This window comes from Thamnophis elegans, chromosome Z (assembly GCF_009769535.1).
Source record: "Thamnophis elegans isolate rThaEle1 chromosome Z, rThaEle1.pri, whole genome shotgun sequence".
In the NCBI taxonomy this organism is placed as follows: Eukaryota; Metazoa; Chordata; class Lepidosauria; order Squamata; family Colubridae; genus Thamnophis; species Thamnophis elegans.
Genome location: NC_045558.1, coordinates 121,052,464 through 121,073,011, shown reverse-complemented (window position 1 = coordinate 121,073,011; position 20,548 = coordinate 121,052,464). Strand labels below are relative to the sequence as shown.

At 45.8% G+C, this 20,548-nt stretch overlaps 1 protein-coding gene across 7 annotated transcripts in view; it reads left to right on the top strand.

Annotated features, from left to right (window-relative positions):
• EPN1 (epsin 1) overlaps positions 1-20,548 on the top strand; it is a 54,862-nt gene that overhangs the window by 32,705 nt on the left and 1,609 nt on the right. For 3 of the 7 annotated variants that reach the window (XM_032234664.1, XM_032234666.1, XM_032234663.1), the window contains exons 5-11: positions 2,374-2,445; positions 3,478-3,564; positions 4,778-5,036; positions 8,879-9,052; positions 9,172-9,318; positions 9,978-10,220; positions 12,821-15,113. In XM_032234664.1, coding sequence (XP_032090555.1) covers positions 2,374-2,445; positions 3,478-3,564; positions 4,778-5,036; positions 8,879-9,052; positions 9,172-9,318; positions 9,978-10,220; positions 12,821-13,164 — 1,326 coding nt within the window. In that variant the 3' untranslated portion in view covers positions 13,165-15,113. Of the gene's footprint in view, positions 1-2,373; positions 2,446-3,477; positions 3,565-4,777; positions 5,037-8,878; positions 9,053-9,171; positions 9,319-9,977; positions 10,221-12,820; positions 15,114-20,548 lie in introns of those variants that run through there. The other 4 variants (XM_032234669.1, XM_032234665.1, XM_032234667.1 and 1 more) reach the window with 4 other exon arrangements.

The window sequence follows — 20,548 nt, the reverse complement described above, 5'->3', positions numbered from 1 at the left end:
AATGGACCACTCTTGGAAAAAAGATGTGCTCACTCACTCTGCGTAGGTGAAGCGAAGCCCCAGACTCTGTCCGTGGTGATTAACTCTCCTTAGATCTGCTGCCATCCAACCACTGTCCGTTTCCATCACTGAGCTGAGTGGCTGCTCCTACACTTCCAACGTGACTCTCCATGCATTAAACTCCTTCCTGGGATCTCTGGAGATCCTCAATCTTCCAGGTCATAGTTGTCTCAAAGGTGTTTTATTTTTCCTCCAAAAGGCAACTGAACTGTTGTTGTTGTTTTTTTGCCTGAACCGATGAAGCTTCTTGGATGAGAAGTGAAACTACTACTACTACCATCACCACCTTTACTATTACTATTACTGCTTCCTCTTCTTCTTTTCTCCTCTTTCTCCTCCTCCTCCTCCTCCTTCTTCTCCTTTTCCCTCTCCTTCTCTACCTCTTTCTCCTCTTCTTCTCCCTCTCTTTCTTCTCCTCCTCTTCTTCTCTTCCCCTCCTTCTCCCTCTCCTCCTCCTCTTCCTCTTCTTCTAAAAAAAAAACCTCCCAGTTGCCTTTTGGGGGGAAAAACACACCTTTGAGACTTCTTGTCAGCTCCTTCCTGTTTCTGTGGCTCCTTCCGTAGGGATTTGATTCCCTGTGCTCACTTCCCTCTCCTACTGTCCCCATTCCACTTTGTCCTCTTCTATTCTCAGCTCCTTGTTTATTTTTGGCACCTTCTTCCCTTGACCATCCCTCCATGCCGCATTTCCTCCTACTCCACCCTGTTGTTCGTAAACAGAAAGGAAATAAATTCTCACAGAGATATTAATTAAGGTCTGTGCCATTGTGCTAGATTTCATTTTTATTCTGTTTGCATTAAGGAAAGGTGCCTAGGCAACAGGACCCCCACACACATACACACTAAAGTCTAGACAAAGGATGGACTATTTTCCCCTCTTTACACCACCAATCTTCCGCCCCTGTTATGTTCAAGTATAAAAAAAAGTGATTGCTTGTTTTGGGAGGGCTTGGGACGCTGTGATCAGGAAAGTTGGAATAGAAAGAAATATTTCTCCTTAGAGTTCGTGGAAGGAGATTTCCCTTCTCCAGTGCCTGGCTTTTATAGAGGAGAGATAGAAGGAGCAGAATATTCTATAACTTCTGCTGAGACAGCCAAATCCTTCCCTCCACCTTTTCTCTTCTGACTTGCCTACATTTAGTTTCTGATTCCCTGTAGCCGCCAGGCTGATGCTTGACAGACATGGACATTAGCATAAAATATATATATCTGTCCTCTCCCACAGAGAAGGCCCTCACTTTCCTAAATACCATCAGGCTGTGATCCTTGTTCCACTGTGTTGGAAGAGCGGAGGGAGAGCTGACAGATGGGCATCATAGCAGAACATGAGCCTGGTTTCTTCGTACCCTATTTTGATTATTTGAACGTCAGCCTTCTCTATCTGGTGGCTCTTTAGATGGTTTGGACTTCAGTTCCCATCATTTATGGAAATGGACGTCCATCACATGTGAAAACACCTGATTGGGAAGGGTGATCCTACCTAAAGGGTTGGAAATTGATGGTATCTTACTGATTCTTGGACGTATTTCTCTACATATATATTATGATACAGTTCCAATACAATCTATTTTTGCTTACAAAAATACTACTTAGGGCTTGGAGTACTTTTGAACTTCTTGTGGGAACTGTTTAACTGTAGCCAGGAAGAGAAGTTACGCTTTGCAAGTATACCTAGCACTGATTCGACCAATTTTCAGGGAAATGGAATACTTTATGTGGGTCATTGGTGCTCTCTGAGCTTAGTTGTTATCTTGCGGACATTTCATTACCCAACTAGGTTACATCATCAAGGCTAGAAGGGGTTTTGCATTGGTAATATCATCTAATTGAGTAATGAAATATCTGCAAGAAAACAGCCAAGCTCAGAAAGCACCAAGCACCCCACAATTCAATCCTGAGGTACAAATAGTCTTTCAGAAACTGAATATATTGGGCAGTTCAAAATCTGGGAGGTGATGGGCTAGTTCAGTGTTTTTCAACCTTTTTTGTGCAAAGGCACACTTTTTTCATGAAAAAAATCACAAGGCACACCACCATTAGAAAATGTTAAAAAACTTTAACTCTGTGCCTATATTGACTATATATAAAGTGTTTTTCCCACGGCACACCTTACACTATGTCACGGCACACTAGTGTGCCGCGGCACAGTGGTTGAAAAACACTGGGCTAGTTGATTGGATTGGGCTTTTGCAACCCAGTGTGGAAACAGCTTTGAGAATTGGAGATACCCTCCGTCTGTCTGTCTTCTCCTCCTTCCTCTCCATGTGTCAAACTCCATTCCATGCCTCTTATGTTGTGTTTCTTCCCTCCCAGCCCCCTGCAGTGGCCGACGAAGACCTACAGCTCCAGCTAGCCCTTAGCTTGAGCAAAGAGGAGCACGACAAGGTTAGACTGCTATCATGCCCCCCCACTCAGTTCTTCCTGAAATAATCAACTAAACTACTTTCTCTCAGCTAGTCTTGACCTCTCACACTTTCCTAACTAACGTGGCATTCTCTGTCCCTCTGAGTCCCCATCCAAAGCAGAGCGATGGCAACAATCTTCCCTTTCAGCTTTAGGCCTCATTTAATGTTCATTGCCTGGTGAATTGTCCATTCTTCAGTTGGCCAGTTTCCAAGTTTCTCCCAGTGAGAGGCTTGGTAATAAAACAGGTCAATCCAGGTCTCCTAAGGGGGGGCTACAAAGGCATTTGATGAATGTCTCCAGAAGCTTGGACACAATATCCTGGAAGAAACTGTACCTATGAGTTGTTGATGGGGGGAAAGGGATCGGATACTCAATTGAAAAGGAAGGCCATTTGGAACAAAAGAGTCAGAATTCTTGATGTCTTTTTCGGGTGTCTTTTCTCACCTTAGCTGAAGATGAGGTGGAAAAGCAAGAAAAAGAGGACCTTTAGTGTGTTATCTCTAGATTTTACTGGATTCAGCCAGTAGATGAAAGATAAAACACTAGAAATTCATCCAGTTTCAGCCAGTAGAAATCCTGGAATGACAAGTTAACATTGAGATTGCTGGGCACCTGGAGGGTCATATAATACTTATTTTGGGGCCTGAAGGAGTTGCACTGAACAGAAGATGCTTCCACCTGGACTCCACTTTTATGAAGTTTTGGCAAAAGCAGCCAAAATTCAGGATTCCCGTAATTTAGCCGGAACTAGTTTGTTGGAGGGTTAGAACAGCATCTTGCTCACTTTTCTCTCTCTCTCTCTCTCTCGGATGTTTTTTTTTTCTGAAGATAACTTTTCATGCAAAACAGAAACAACAGTAGCAGATGCTTCAAAGTTGATCTGAGCCCTGGCCAAGCTGCTGCTCCATCTATATTCTGGCTCTTGCTTTCTCCTTGCCAAAGGTGAGTAACCACCTGTCACTTTCTACTGCCTCCGCTAACGCCTCTGTCCTTTTCACAACCCTCTTACAGGAAGAGCGGATCCGGCGTGGGGATGACCTTCGCCTCCAGATGGCCATTGAAGAGAGCAAGAAGGAGACGGTGCCTGCCAAGGAGGAGGTGAGCTGGAAGAGATAGGCTATGTTGTGCCCCCCCCCCCCCCCCCCAGCGGCAAGCAGAGCTGGGAGCAGATTCGGACAGTGAGGAGGTTGGGGAGGAACATGGGTCAGTCCTGGAGTCTGTGGAAGGCTCTGATGAGGGCTCTGTGTCGGAGGCAGAGAGGGAGGCAGAGGCAGAGAGGGAGCCAGAGCCATATGCCAGTTATCACCTTTCTTCCCCAGAGAGCACTCAAGTCAACTAATACCATTTTGTATCTTCTTCCAAAGAACTTTATAAATTGAAGCTGTGGTTTTTTTTTACCTTTGCACAAATATTATGTTGTAAATTAAACCAAAAGTGAATATAAATCAAAATCTCTCCCTTGATTTCTGGATGATTTGCAGGCGATCATCTTAGGTGCTCTCTCTCCCCTTTGTGTAATAATGTCAGAGTTGAAAAGACTTAAATGACTCTTCCAAAATAAAAGAAAAAGAAAACCAGAAATGGACCTTTGTGTAACGAAGCCTTTGAATTCAGTTACTGAGAGCAAGATGCCTAGCTGTTGCAATTGACTCTGGTTCATAATAAATATTCAAGCAAATATACCAATTCTGTCCACTTCTGTTAGAACAAAGATTTTTTTTATTTTTTGGCATGTAGCATCTCCAGAGGACGTGCAATCGCTGATATACAACACTAATAAAACACAGTATCTACAAACACAAATATAAGTTAGTTAGTTTTATGAAATTTATTTGCCACTCATCTCGTATCCAACAGCTCTGGGCACTTGCAGCACAAAAACATTAGAGCATTAAAAAAACATTAAAATCAACAATCATAGAAACACAGCGGATAAAATCATTAACAGTTTAAACAGAGCATCAGCAAGTATAGGACCTATATATAGGTCTACATTTAGGGGTGAGTGTGAATCTGTGCCTGGGCCCACTAGTCCTAGTCCACATATCTAAGTCTGCATTCCATCAGGATCCTCTAGAGCAGGGGTCTCCAACCTTGGCAACTTTAAGACTGGTGGACTTCAACTCCCAGAATTCCTCAGCCAGGTGGCTGAGGAACTCTGGGAATCGAAGTCCACTAGTCTTAAAGTTGCCAAGGTTGGAGACCCCTGCTCTAGATCAGGGGAAGGGAGAAACCACTGGATGGTAAATGGAACAGCGCTATAATTTTTCTCTTTCCCACTACAATCTTTGTTGCCTTCTCTATCATCCAGTCATCCCTGATGGACCTTGCTGATGTCTTCACTGCTCCACCACCCGCTGACCCGTGGGCCACTCAGCCTCCTCCTGCTGACCCTTGGGGCAACGCTGCCACGGTTGTGCCCACAGCTCGTACGGACCCATGGGGACCCCCTGCTGCTGGAGCAGCCCCTACAGGAGACCCTTGGGGAGCTTCCGTAGCACCTCCTGTACCCCCCTCAGACCCTTGGGGAGCCCCGCCAGTTGTCAGCGCTGACCCCTGGAAGGCCGAAGGTAAGATCCAAATCTGGGCTTGATCGGATGTTTAAAACATTCTTCATCACCATTACTTTTTAATGATGATGCACTTGGGTGTGGTTCCTCTTCTGAAAAGGTCTTTTAAGTGGGAGAGGTGGGCAACACGGGGCCCCGTTTGTATTTCATAAGATCTGTGGAGGAGGCTGTTTACGACAGCGGTCTCCTCTGCTACAAGCTGCTCGGCGGAGTGTAGAGAACAGAGTGTGGAGCAGGGGTAGGCAACTATGTCAATCATCCCGAAGGTGCCTTTTTCAGGAAGCAACTAAACTTTCTTGGGTTTTTTTTTTTTTCCTTTTGAAGGCATTTCGCTTCTCATCTTCAGTTTTACTGACAGGATACTGGGGAATGGAAGGATTTATATTCCTCGCCGACAGCTGGTCATTTGCATCCTTTAAGCTGGAGTCATTGAAGCACTTGGAGGTTTATCTGTGTCCTCAGGATCACCTGAGTGGTGCTCCTGGTTCTAAAAGTTTTTTAGCTATAAAATTTGGGGTGAACACCCTTGGAATGGTGTGGGAGTAGTAATGGATTTCCAGAGAGGGGGAAATTGAACACCACAGGAACCAGGAGGACCACTCAGGTGACCCTGAGGTCGCAGATAAACCTCCAAGTGCTTCAATGACCTTCTAAAAGGATGCAAATGACCAGCTGTCTTCAAGGAATATAACTCTTTCCATTCCCTACTATCCTGTCAGAGCTGAAGAAGCTTCTTGGATGAGAAGCAAAATGTCTTCAAAAGGAAAAAGAACAAGTCCAATTGCCTCCTGAAAATGCAATTTTGGGACAACCATAACATGGGTGACTGAGAATCTCTACAGACTTGTAACTATGGCAACTTTACAACCTGGGGACTTAACTCCCAGAATTCCTGGCTGGCTCAGGAGTTCTGGGAGTTGAAGCCCACAAGTCGCAAAGTTGCCACACTTTCCCACCTCTGCGGCAGAGTGTAGCGCTGCGATGAAAAGAAAATGTAGGTATTAGGAAACCATCCATTTTTTGGTGCTGTCGCCATCTCCAGCTTCCTTTACCCCTTCCCAGCATGCAGCTTCCCACAGATTACCTTCGTGTGAATTGATCTTTTGCAGATTGGGAAAGGCTGTCTGTCCCTTTTCAATCATGAAGGGTGTTGGTGGGGGGGAAACATTTCAACCAGGCCAGATCAGCACCAGGCTAGGTTCTTTTCCTTCTTTTATGCTGCTTTCAGTCCTAGGATGAAGGACATTGTCATCCTCAGAACTCCTCCTGGCTCTACAGCCATGGTGTCTCTCGTTTTTAATGAAGCGTTTCTCTGGAGTTTGTCCTAAAAGCCAATTTCCACACACAGCCTCTTTATCCATTGGAAGAGAGAGGCCTTCAATGTGCAGAGCAGACCCTACTTAACTGAACTGACTGCTGGTTGCTGGTTGCTTAATGACCCAGAGCTACGTGCAACCCATTTTTTTAAAGTTATGATGGAGGTATACCACCTACCACCATGGTCACGTGGTCACATTTTGGTCACTTGGCAACTGAGTCGTCCTTATGGCTGTTTGCAGCATCCCAGGGTGATTTGACCACATTTTACAACATATTATTGATAATTTCCAGCATTTATGTCCGGTTTCTGCCCCCCCCCCCCCAAAAAAAAATGCCCATTGGAGAAAATGGATTCTCTTGGTGACTACCATCTTTGCTTAATGTCCGCCACAGAAAATTTCAAAAAAGGAAGTCCAGTCACATGATACCTCTACAACCATAACTATATATGACCATAATTCCAGGTTCAGTTACGGTTGGGAGAACTACCTGTATGTTCAAGGATCATTGTATTATTTTCCCTATCACAGGTGATAATAATACAATAGCAGATTTGGAGGTCTTCTAATCCAAACCCCTGCCTAGGCAGGAAACCTATACCATTTCAGACAGATGGCTATTCAATGTCTTCTTAAAGACTTCCAATGTTGGAGCATTCACAACTTCTGCAGGCAAGCTGTTCCACTGATTAATTGTTCGAACTGTCAGGAAATTTCTCCTCAGTTCTAAGTTGCTTCTCTCCTTGATTAGTTTCCACCCATTGCTTCTTGTCCTGCCCTCAGATGCTTTGGAGAATAGTTTGACTCCCTCCTCTTTGTGGCAACCCCTGAGATATTGGAACACTGCTATGATGTCTCCCCTAGTCCTTCTTTTCATTAAACTAGACATACCCAGTTCCTGCAACCGTTCTTCATATGTTTTAGTCTCCAGTCCCCTAATCCCCTTTTTCTTGCTCTTCTCTGCACTCTTTCTAGAGTCTCCACATCTTTTCTACATTGTGGCGACCAAAACAATATTAAATTGTCAGTTCTACTTTTTCATACTTCCACAAATGAAATTTCTCTTTTTTTTTAGAGCAAGTTTGTGCTGGATTAAATTTTTTTTAAATCAAGCTGTCCACTGTGACACCTCCCCCCCCAAAAGATCCTTTTCCTGGCCTGTCATTGCCTATTCAGGCCTCTTTAACAAATACTTTTTGTGCCAAATCACATCCCTTTAATTTTAATTACATTTAACTGCATTTGCTGTTTGAAAACCCATTTGTCTCCAAAATGGGAATGCTTTGAAAACTCTTGATTTAACATCAAGCTCCAAATAGTTTGCTGTCATCAGCACGCAGAGCCACTTCAATGCTTAGACCTCGTTCCAGATCATTGGAATATCGAATAAGAAGTGTTGGTCCCAGCACCTGTTGTTGGAGGGCAGATGCTTTGCACATTTTTGCACAACGGAGAATTGCTCATTTGTTCTTACCACTTACTTCATTTTTTTAACAGTTCCCAGTCCCTGAGTGTATCTACAGTCTTAACAAGGGGTGGTATTCACTTACTTTACCTACCAGTTCGCAAATGTGAGCATGCACGACTTGCATGCATGCACATGGCTTGAAAACGTGCTTAAATAGAATGGCAAGCCCACCCACGTTATCTACTACTGGTTCAGGTGAACTGGTCCAAACCAGCTGAATACCACCTATGGCAGCTGATTTTTCTCAAGATTGCGGGGTCTCCAAATCTGTCAACTTGAAGACTTGTGGACTTCAATTCCCAGAATTCCTCAGCCAGCCATGAATTCTGAGAATTGAAGTCCACAGAGTCTCCCAAGTTGACAGATTTGGAGACCCCGCATGGCTAGCTGAGGAATTCTGGGAATTGAAGTCCACAGAGTCTCCAAGTTGACAGATTTGGAGACCCTGCATGGCTGGCTGAGGAATTCTGGGAATTGAAGTCCACAAGTCTTCAAGTTGCCATGTTGGAAGACTCTTTCTCAAGACCCTGCAAGAAAATCCAAGTACACAATATCTACTAGGTATCTTGTCCACATACTTGTTCCGACCTTCCCAAAATTGCAAAAGGTTCAAGGGACCACTTGCCTTTTGGAAGACATGCTGGCTTATTTTCAATTACTGCTTTTTCTTTTCTGTGAGCCACTTCTAGTCAGGAGGCTGAGATAAGATGCACCCATCTATCTAAGGCCATATCCTTTGCTTGAGTTAAACCCCTCTGCAGTTTGAAGGTCCTTCACCAGTGGAAAGAACATTCTCTCCGATTAAAAAACAGAGTTAGAAAAGACCTCATCTTCTAGTTCAAATCTCTGTCTGCCCAAGCAGGAGACCTACACATTCTGGACAGATTTCCGTTCCACCTCTTCTTAAAAGCTTCCAGTAATCGAGCATTATTTGGCCACCTCACCCTTCAAAACCCTGCTGTGTTTTCCTTATCCACTCGGATCTAAACACGCCATCACTGCTGGACAAGCTGTTATCGAAATTCCATCTCTGGCATGGTTCATTTTCTTCCCAGGTGGGGCTTCCGTGGGGCCTACCACAGCAACACCCACAGACCCATGGTCCTCCAGCATGGCTCCCACATCCCAAGGGCAGCCTGCTCCTGATCCTTGGGCTCCAGCGTCCACTTTTTCAGATCCCTGGGGGGGCTCCCCTTCTAAGCCTAGCACCAACGGCATGGCAGGTAAGGGTGAGTAGTCGGGGTTTGGGGACCGGATGCCGGGAGAAAGGGAGGGGGAGGGGGCGGTGTTTCTGACTGGGTCAGCTGAAGGGGAAGGACTCCTAATTCATAACTCTTCCTGCTCCCAGCTAATCCTTCTGCCCCATCCTTCCTCTTGTGCCCTGTTCCTCTCCCAGCTGCCAGAGGCTTTGAGCAGTTTGATGACAGGGACAGGGATGAATTCTCTGATTTTGACAGCCTGCGCCCAGCACTGCCCAAATCTGGAAGCAGCACAGGTCAGCCTTGCTTTACCCACCACCCACCTCCCTACCCTTTCCAATGCATGGTTCCTAATGCTCCACCCCAGTGTGTTTTTTTTCAGCCATGGCAGCTTGAAGATGCGTGGACTTCAGCTCCCAGAATTCCCAACACCCAGCCAGCTGGCTGGGGAATTCTGGGAATTGAAGTCCACACATCCTCAGGTTTGCCATGCTTGAGAAACACCGCTCTAACCTCCCTTCCCTCTAACCTATCCAGGCCAATGGTTTGGGAACTAGATGACCTCTAGCTCCCCTGGCATGAGAGAGAATTTGCATGCTCCTCCCTTTGATTCCCTCCCTCCCTGTATCCTCTAATCTTGTTTGGACATTGGTTTTCCAAACTACACGTCCCTGCATGTAGTTCTAAAGAGATGGGAAAATAATTTAATACTTTAATTAACAAAAAAAAAAAAAACCCTCTAAAATGTGGGGAAGTAGGGGGTTTGTTTGTGGTTTTGGGAATGAGGGCAAAATGATTGTGGACAGCCATAAACCAAGCACAATTTCTTACATGCCCAACAAATTGCCCTGTCTAAAATGGAGTCTGTGTTTTCCGTCCATGTTCTCTGTGCTTCTGGATTTTTACTCCTCCCTCCCAGCCCTCCTCTCTCTTCCTCTCATTTCTTGTTCCACAGGTGAACTGTCCCTCTTAGCAGGGGAGGTCCCTGTTTCTCAGGCTGGCAGCGGCAAGGACAGCCCCTGCGCTTTTGATATGGCTGCCATGGTTGGGTCACTGCCAGAGACCTGCAAGCCAATGCGTAAAACCCCCGAGTCGTTCCTGGGTCCCAACGCAGCCCTCGTTGATCTGGACTCTCTGGTCAGCAAACCTGCTGCTCCATCCAGCAGCACCAAGGCTTCAAACCCTTTCCTCGCCCCTGGTAAGAGTTTGTAGGCTTTGGGGTGTTAGGGGCTGGTTAGAGGAAATAAAGGGGTTCCTATTCGTTGCTGCGCTGATGGAGAGAATCAAACTTGGCTTGAAGTGTAGGAAATCGGTTCCATTGCCCTGGTTTCACTGGGATAGAAATGAAAAGGGACCATCTTTGTCTGGATTAATTACAGATAGTCCTCGACTTACGACCACAATTGAGCCCAGAACTTAGGTTGCTAAGTGAAAAATTTGTTCAATGTGTTTTGTCCCACTTTACAACTTTTTTTTGTCAAGTGAATCTCTGCAGTTGTTAAATTAGTAACATGGTTTATTAAGTGAATTTGGCTTCCCCCATTGACTTTGCTTGTCCGAAGTTCGCAAAATGTGATCACGTGTCCCTGGGACACTGCAGCCGTCATAAATATGAGCAAGTTGCCAAGTATTTGAATGTAAGTCATGTGACCATGGGGATGGCTACAACGGTCGTAAGTGTGAAAAATGGTAATAAGCCACTTTTTTCAATGCCATTGTAACTTTGCACAGTCACTAAAGAAACTGTTGCAAGTTGAGGACTACCTGTATAAGCAGCACTGAAATCGGACTAGCCAGTTTGGTCTGGTGCCGTGATGCTGAACCCTATGGTGCATGTGCCAGAAGTGGCATGCAGCGCCATCAATCCGGGCATGGGAGCCATTGCCTGCTGCTCTTGCGGGTTCCGGCACGCTGGCCAGCTGGTTTTCACACGTGTGGGAGCACTAGAAATCTGAAGGGCAGCCGCCTGGTGCGCACACACATACTGGAAAGATAACCTTTTGGTTTCTGGTGTGCACATGTACACCGGCCAGCTGGTCTTTGTGCACACACGAACACCAGAAACTAGAAGACTAGATAGCTGGTGCACATGCACGCGGCCAAAAATCTGAAGATCATCTTCCCAACATGTGCACCGGGTGGCTTGTTCTTATGGTTTCTGGTATGCTATGTGCATGCACACACACACACTCCCATTTCGGCACTCGGTGCCAAAAAGGTTCGCCAACACTTGTCTAGTGGTTAAGGCACCAGGCTAGAAAGCAAGAGACTGTGAGTTCAAGTCTCGCCTTAACCATGAAAGACAGTTGGGTAACTGGGCCAATCACTAGGAGCCTTTGAATTATAGTCCCGCCTTAGGCATGAAAGCCGGCTGTGTGACTTTGGGCCAATCCCTAGGAGTCTTTGAATTAAAGTCCCGCCTTAGGCATGAAATCCGGCTGTGTGACTTTGGGCCAATCACTAGCAGCCTTTAAATTATAGTCCCGCTTTAGGCATGAAAGCCGGCTGTGTGACTTTGGGCCAATCACTAGGACCCTTTGAATTAAAGTCCCGCCTTAGGCATAAAAGACAATTGTGTAACTTTGGGCCAATCACTAGGAGCCTTTGAATTAAAGTCCCGCCTTAGGCATAAAAGACAATTGTGTAACTTTGGGCCAATCACTAGGAGCCTTTGAATTAAAGTCCCGCCTTAGGCATAAAAGACAATTGTGTAACTTTGGGCCAATCACTAGGAGCCTTTGAATTATAGTCCCGCCTTAGGCGTGAAAGCCGGCTGTGTGACTTTGGGCCAGTGATGGTTCCTCAGCCCTATCCCACCTCACAGGGATGTTGTTGTAGGGAAAATCAGAGGAAGGTGTGTGAGATATGTTCGCCACCTTGAGTTATTTGTAAAAGGGGGATACAGATGAATAAAATTTAAATTCTTTTTTGACACAGCTTTATCCCAATCTGATTGCCCGACAGAATGCTAATTAGCAAACTCCCATTGGTCTCAGCTGTGAGAATTATGGGGTGTGGTTCCCAAAAATATTTCAAGAGTAGTGGTTCAGGTTTTGACTGTGGAGATCAAGATTCAAGTTCCCACTTCACTTTAGGATAACTGAGTCAGTCACGGTCTCTCAACTCAGCCTACGAAATGAATGACTCCCTGTGTGTCATCTTGAGCATCTAAAGCAGAGGTCTTCAAACTTGGCAACTTTAAGACTTGTGATCTAAAGCATGTCAAATTTGATTGCATCATGTGACATGTTGCGACGTTTTTTGCCTTTGCGGAGCTGGGGTGCACATGAAGCATCCAGCCCCTGGGCTGCCAGTTTAGCACCCTTGAAAGGAATCGGTAGGAAATAAAGGTTGTAAGACTATAAGGTAGAAATTTCTTTTATCTCGGTGGTTGGCCATTTGGGGAAAGCTATCTAGAGGTTTTATTCCTAGAACAGAGTTTGCTGGCACTGAGCAAGGCCAGACTGACAGGTGGAACTTTCTAGAGCAGCGTTTCTCAAACCTGGCAACAATGTGTGGACTTCAACTCCCAGAATACCCCAGGCAGCATGCTGGCTCAGGAATTCTGGGAGTTGAAGTCCACACATGTATTCCAGATGCCAGGGTTGAGAAATACATTTCTAGAGGATGCATTAGAGCAGGGTTCCTCAGCCTTGGCAACCTAAAGACGTGTGAACCTCTGCCAGTGTGAAGCAACATCCCCTAATAGCCAGGCCTCAGGATTTTTTTAGGCCAGAAGGAGGCCCTCTGGGCTTCTCTGTAATGATCCTTTCTTTTCTGTCTTCTTGCCTGCTGCAGGTTCAGCTCCCGCCCCATCTGCCTCGGCCACCAATCCATTCCAGGCAGCGGCAGCCACCCCGCTGTCACTCAATCAGCTGCGTGTCAGTCCAGTACTTCCGTTGTCCCAGCCAGCACCACCAGCGTTTCCTGCCACGGCTCCAATGGTCTCCGTATCCCCCATGGCTCCCGGGATGCCCTTAACCTCTGTTTCCCCCATGATGGCGGTGCAGCCCTTGGGAGCTGTTCCACCTCTGGGGCTGCCTGCCATGGGGCTGCCCCCTCAGAGCCTGCCCCCTGCCGGCGTTGTTCCCAGCAGCACTTCGGCCTCCACCCTGGGGAGCACCAACCCCTTTTTGCTATAACAGGGAGACCTTTGGCCTGGTGTTGACCACCCAAACATCCCCTTTTGCCCTGTGTTCCCCATTGGCAGTGGGGGCCCTCCTACAGCAGCCACCAAGCAGGGGCAACTGGATTGGGGTGGGAGGGAGGTGGAAGGGAGGGACTCAAGCCCTTGCAGGCCCTCCACCCACCATGTTGGGAGGTCAGGAGAGACTTTCTGCACATTGATTTCCCCTTTCTCCCCAGGCCTGCTCTGCGGGGACCTGGGAGGATCTGTTTGTACTACCAAAGTTGAGGGAGCCGCAGTGGCTACACCCAGTGACTAATTCAATGGGGAGGAATCTAGTCACAAAAGCAGAACTGGGGGAAGGGGGCTTCCTTAAAAATGATGTTTGAATCCTCTCCCACTATTTTTTTTGGGGGGGAGGGAGTACCTATCTGGGAGGTAATGCCAGATTTGGAATATTGATATTCCTTTTTTTTTTGTTTTTTTGTTCATCAATCTCTGTCTTCTCCGTTGTGGAAGGCTAGAAGAAAGGGAAATTGCTAACTTCCTACCTCTGTGATGCTCCAGATGAAATTATTTGGGGAAAGGAAGACATAACCTTTAAAAAAAATTTTTTTTTTCTTAGATACTCCCTTCCCTTCCCTTTTGAATGTTTGTTGCATCTTTTTCAACCTCCCTTTCTCCCCACAGCCCCTTAGCTGGGACCACTTTCTCTGGGTTTGGGGGGATTTCCTCCCCCCTGAGGAAGTAGGAGGTGGTGTGGGGGGGAGGCATAATAGGAACAATTGACACCTTAGAATACATCTCCCTCTGTTCTTAGGGTCAAGGGGGATGCCACTAACTTTAATGCCAGAGACCAAAACTAGGTCATAATCCTAGGCCACTCGACCCCTCGTGCACCCACTTTCTGCAAAGGATACGGACCCCCGGAAGAATATCCTTTTGCAAGAAATGCAGGATCTTGCCAACGCATTGAGTGGGTCAACGGTGGGGAGGACCTTGAAACACTCCACGCAACCTACTGTGAAGGGAAAACCAGGCGTTCTGAGATGCTAGAAAGGCTTTAAAGGCAAAACTCCCACCCTGGACCACGACTAGACTTTCTTGGCCCGTGTCCTGGAAGGCCTGAAGGACGGAAGCCCCTGCTGCGTTTTGGATCAGCAGGACCTAAAATTCTCCGTCCTGGTCTTGCAGGCCACGGCCAACTCAACCGAGGAGACGAAGAAACCTACCGAAAACTGTGCGGCTTGGTGGCCAGCAGAGTTGAGCAGCTCCTCCTGCCTCCGGCCCAGTGACCTTCCAGGCACGGCCTGCGTGGCAGCCTCCTTCCGTGTCTTTGAGGGTTGGACGCCCTGTGTGGCCCACCAGGAAAATGCCACTTCTCAGATGCCCAGCCAGAGAACAGGCCTGTGCTTCAACCAGCGCGACTCTGAAAGAGCCTCAGATCTTCTTGGGACTGGTGTGGGGAGCAGAGGGAGGGACAGGAGATGTTGGGTGGTCACTTTTTACCCCTTCTACAGCAGCAGCAGCAGCTTGGTGGGGGGAAGGGAGTCATGGCTGTGTGTGTTTGTGAGTGTGTGCGTATGTGTATGTGTTGCTGCTTTTCTAAATTCTTTGATGCTGGGGAGGGGCACTCGTTAGCACCCAGGACAATCTGTTTGGCCTTTATTTTCTCCCCCCCCTCCAAATAAATTCTTGGAATGCGTTTCCTATGCCTTCCTCAGCCACCCCACCCCACCCATCATGCTGGGGTTGATTTCTCCCCCTCCCATATCGGTATATTTGAATCATTGTGTCATTTATTGGGGGTGGGGAGTGATTTAGCTGTGTGTGACCCTCCCCCTTGGCTGAGTCCCCCTGCCTCCATTTCCCCCTCCCAGGTTTCTAACCGATTCTGGTATGCTTCAGAAAAAAAAATGCTATTACTGAAATGTAATAAATGGAAATTCTTCTATGGCACCCAAAGGCTTCGGCCCCTTCGAGATTTGCTTTGTATGGAAAATGGCCGCGGAGGGAGCGTTGGACTACTTTGTATAGCAATAGCGATAGCACTTAGACTTATATACCGCTTCACGGTGCTTTGCAGCCCTCTCTAAGCAGTTTACAGAATCAGCATATTGTCCCCCAACAATCTGGGTCCTCATTTTACTAATCTTGAAAGGATGAAAGGCTGAATCAACCTTGAGCCGGTGAGGATCGAACTGCTGGCAGTCGGCAGAGTTCGCCTGCAAAACTGCACTCTGACCCCTGCGACTGGCCCTTCCCATCACAAGGTTTCCCTGGATGGCAGTCGGGAGATTAGCCCAACTAAGAGAACAGCCCAACTAAGCATGTTGTGTCGTTGGCAAGCAGGGAGCCCCTCCTGAATGACTCTTCCCCTTTGTGCGCCTTACAAAATTCTTGGGTTTGGGGTGGGTGGAAGAAGCAAGGAAAGAGGCTGGCTAAGCCAAGGTTGCGCGGCTGCACAAGTTATGAAGATATAAAGTTGTCCTCCCCGTGCAAACAAAACAGAAGCACACAGCCTCCTTCCAAAAGGGGAAAAAAAAAAACATTCTACAGATAGTCCTTGACTTATGATTGGGATTTGAAGTTCTGATGGTCATTATCCACCCATTCCTGCCGTCACGTGACCAAACGTCAGGCAGTTGGGTTGCCTTTATGGTCGCTTGCGGCCTCTCATGGCCACAGGACTTTTTTACAATGACTGCTGGTTTTTGGCAAAACTATGCTCCCAGCAGATCATTGCTTCACTTAATGACCATGGTGTTAGCAACTGCCACAAAAAAAGGTTGTGATATTAAAATTGGTCATATGACCAACCTGTTTTATTAAAGAGGCTCCATGGCAGTCATAAGGTGAGGGCTACCTGTATATTGATTTAGGAGGGCCAGGGTGAAAAGTCTAATCAAAACAAAACTTGCTTCTAGCTGTCATGCAGACCTTAAGAAAAGGTGTGGCAATTTTTTATTGCTATTTCTGTTTGGGTTTCTTTTTTTCCTTTCGCAAAACCTTATTCCTGAAGATAAAGAGCATTGCAGAAATGCTCCTATTGCTGGCACCAAAATACACTTGGAATGATTGTTTAATAATAAGCTGATAGGGTTCATACGACATGCTAAACTACAGATAAATTTATAGATTGCTAAAGCCATCACGTGGCTTGAGGCTGCTCTGAATGAACTACCACCCCCCCCCCCAAAAAAAAGATAATAAAATAGGTCTTTTCACATCACCTGTTTCATGGCAGTAAAATCCATTTATGGTCATAAGGTGAAGACTACCTGTATGTGGTTCACTTGTATGCTATACAGATAATGCTCAACTTACGACAGTTCATTTAGTGACCATTCAAAGTTACATCGGCATTGGAAAAAGTGACATGACCATTTTTTCACAAGACCACTGCCACATCCTTCAAATTTCAGCCACTTGGTAACTGACTCATATTTATGATGGTTGCAGTGTCCTGGGGCCACGTAATCACCTTTTGCGACCTGAGAAGCAAAGTCAATGGGGAAGTCAAATTCACTTTACAAATCTGTTATTAACAGCTGCAGTAATTCACTTAACTGTGGCAAGAAAGGTAAAAGGGCAAAACACACGTAACAGCTGTCTCGCTCAATGACAGAAATATTGGGCTCGATAATAGTCGTAAATTGGGGGATACATATATAAAAACAAAAACACACACACACTATGTGGGCCAGCCATTATCAACCTGGTTACCTTCAGAGTGGCTCGGACCATTACCTATGGCTGGTAGAGCCAGCTGGGATGACAAGAGTTGTATTTTCAAACTACCTGGAGATCTTGAAGGAATGAAAAGAATTTTGTTCACCCAGCATGGATCTTAGTCTTTGGTTATCTGGTGTGGGAAGATATCATGGTAGCCCTAAGATCCTCCTGAGCCAAGCATGTGTATATGATTGAAAGATTTAAGTCACTCGGTATTCTTGGCTAATTCTGCCCTTAATTAGTTTCTGATTCATGATTGAATTTTCCACCTGAAATTGCGTGGGTTCTCTCAGGCTGCCCTGACTTACACACGCTGTGAAGCTGCAGGTGGAAAGATGTTGCAGAGTGGGAAGAAATAATTCCACTTACTTTCCTTCTGTAAACTCTTTAATTTTGGGCATCATTAGAAGCTAGGAGGGCTTGGGATCTTGAATTCTGGAGAATTGGGCACGTCGTATTCTGGAGCATTGGGCATGTCGTATTCTGGAGGACCGGGCATGCTGAATTCAGGGGGGATTGAGTAGTATGGTACTGGAGGAGTTGGGGCGGCCTCTTCTGAGCTTTCTGAAAATTCTGAACTGTCTTCACCATCATCTTCATTGTCTTTATCATCATCTTCATCTTGTGATTCAGTTTCTTCTGGTGTCTTTTTACGAAAGCAATACCTGCAGCATGGAGGAATTGTGAGTGCAGCCTTAAACTGCTCCATTCTACCGTAGGCCATGAGTGAAACTGAATAGCAAAAGTACCCCGCAATTACAACATTTTGCACTGTCTTGTAATTATCACCACTTGTGACTTTCCCTGCCAGCTTCCTTAAGCAAAGTCAGTGGTCTCAAGTTGTTCCCATTCCTGCCACTTTATTGCCTGCCTATGCTCTGTAGTGTCCACCCACAGCACTTACCCACCCACTTCCCTGTGGGACTCACCCACACTCCATAGTACACCCCTCCCCCCATAATCCTTGTAGTCATGCCACATCCTTGCTTAACCCATGTGATCCTGCATTTTTGATGCTAAGCAGTGCATGCAAGTGATGTCACACTTTATGACTGCATCGTTTTGTGATGAAAATTCTAGTCCCAATTCCCATTATAACTCAAGGACTACCTATATAATAAAATATAAAAATGGTTTATCAAATTGTGGAAGTGTTCAGATTTCAGCTGGACGATGTCAATAAACTGATTTACACACAGACACAATGCACACCATGATAAGTATGGGTGATTTCCCCACCAGAATGGCGAATGGAGTCCAGATCTTGGTCTTGCACATTAAGAAAGGTTCAAAAAACTGGGTTCAGAGAATGCAACAAAAGTTAAACCCTACAAGAAAAAAATGGAAGGAACTGAATATATTTATCCTTGAGGTTTTTTTTGCGGGGGGGGGGGGCAACAGATGAAATAAAATAGGGCTTTGGAAATACCTTGAAATGAATTACAGGAGAATGAAAATGGAAGACTAAAGCTGTGAGAAAGCAAATTTCTGACTGTAGAGGGAAATGGCAAGAATGGTCAATAATTGAATCTATTTCCCAGAGAGGTAATGTGCATCTCTTAGGTTCAATAGCCTAAAATGATCCTTCCAATTCTGCCATCATCTGATTCTGCAAATGCTAAGCAACTCACCACAACGCAACTCCCAGAACCCCCAGCAAGACAGTAAGGGATATCAACACGGCTGCAACAACATTGGGTCCTGCAGAAAAGGGAAAAGCCGAAATAGAAACCTGGCATTGTTCTATGAATATCTCTATGAAATAAACATATCTCTAGGACTTCAGTTTTTGAAACTTTTCCAGTCAAGAAGCTCACTCTAGTATGGCCAAAGCATTTACATTGTGAAGATCCGTAGCTTTTCCTTCTGTATTAGAACAGGAGTGTCCAAACTTGGGAACTTTTAAGACTTGTGGACTTCTAACTCCCAGAATTCCCCAGCCAGCATGGCTGGGGAAGTTTGGACACCCCTGTATTAGAACATGGAAAATTTCTTTATGGGAGATTTATGATCTTGCAGGCACAAGTTTCTTGGCAGGATTGCAGAAGGTGGGGGATTCAGGGATGTGTGTGTGTGTTTCTGCCCGATTCAGTTAAGGGATTCAGTAATTCTGAAAGGGAGAGGGGGGATTTTCCACACATCGCCAAAAACAAGCAATAACAGTAGCACTTAGACCAGTGGTGGCTAACCTTTTCGGCACAGAGTGCCCAAACGAGTGCTCATGCCAGGGCACCAGAAACCTGAAGACTAGCTGGCCAATGTTCCTGCGCCTGCCAGCCACCTGGTGTTTGCATGTGCCAGAGTGCTGGAAACCCAAAGACCAGCTGGTGCACCGGATATGACAAGAGCAGCTAACAGTAGCGCATGTCCACGGAGGTTTTACAGAATCAGCCTATTGTCCCCAACAACCTGGGTCCCCATTTTACCGACCTCGGAAGGATGGAAGGCTGAGTCAACCTTGAGCCTTGTGAGATTTGAACTGCTGGCAGCTGGCAGTCAGCAGAAATAGTCCTCAGTGGAGTGGATGTGTTATTGAACCAATTTTCCTTCTTTTCTTAAAAGCGAGCAAGTGAAAGGGAAAGAGTGAAGTTAAGACTCCCTTGATAAGGGGTCCAAAGTGAGTGAAATAATTCTATGGATTTGTGAGGGATGAAGGAGAAGCTTTGTTGTAATTTTTATCCTATTCCATTATTTCTAGTTTTCCTCTCTGTGTCTGAATTAATTCCACAGCAATGTTGTGAAATGGATGTAAACTGAGGAGTAATCTAACTGAGGTTGCCTAACAGGTTTAATAGCCTAATCTCTGTGCCATCTCAAAAATCCTAGGTTTTACCATAGCCCCAGAGACCAAAACCTTTGCGTTTTAAAGCAGCTTTTTTATGAGTCACAAATAGGTCGATATAATTTCCCATTGCTGCTATTTTCCTCTTCATCGCAGAGAGATTCTGAATTTATGGGTTCCTTAGATGTCTAGCCCACCATTATTGGATCTCTGCATATTTTATAGGTGCAGTTTGTTTCAGCAGAGGCAAAGAGAGACGGAGAAGTTAGGGAATAAGGGAAAAGAGATGGCAAAAGACAATTACCTGCGCATATCCTGAGGTCAAAGCAGGAAGCCTTGAGAATTTGGCAGTTTGTGCATTGTGCCACTTCATAAGGTCGAAACCTTGATTCGCCTGTGGAAGGGATGGGGGAGATGCTATTAGATTGACCCTTCATATCCTGTGCAACATAAGTTGCCATGTTCTCAGCCAGACTTACCCTATCTACAAGTAAAAGATTAAGTTAAACAATAATACAAGTTGTGCTTTAGTACACATGAAATTTGATTTTTTAAATTACATTTTATTCAGTTTGTATGCCGCCCTATTCCCGAGAGACTCAGGGCGGCTAACAATCAGAACGGGAAGGGGGTACAAAATAAAAATAACAAGACAAAGTTTAAAAATACAACAACAGTCGTAACAACCACCCTTTGCAAAGGGAAACAGTTCAGTGGTGGGATTCAATTTTTTTTTACTACCGATTCTGTGGGTGTAGCAGGGCAAGGATAGTGTAAAACCTCCATTCCCACCCCACTCCAGGGGAAGGTTACTGCAAAACTCCCCATTTCCTCCCAGTCAGCTGGAACTCGGGAGGCAGAGAATAGATGGGGGCCAGTCAGA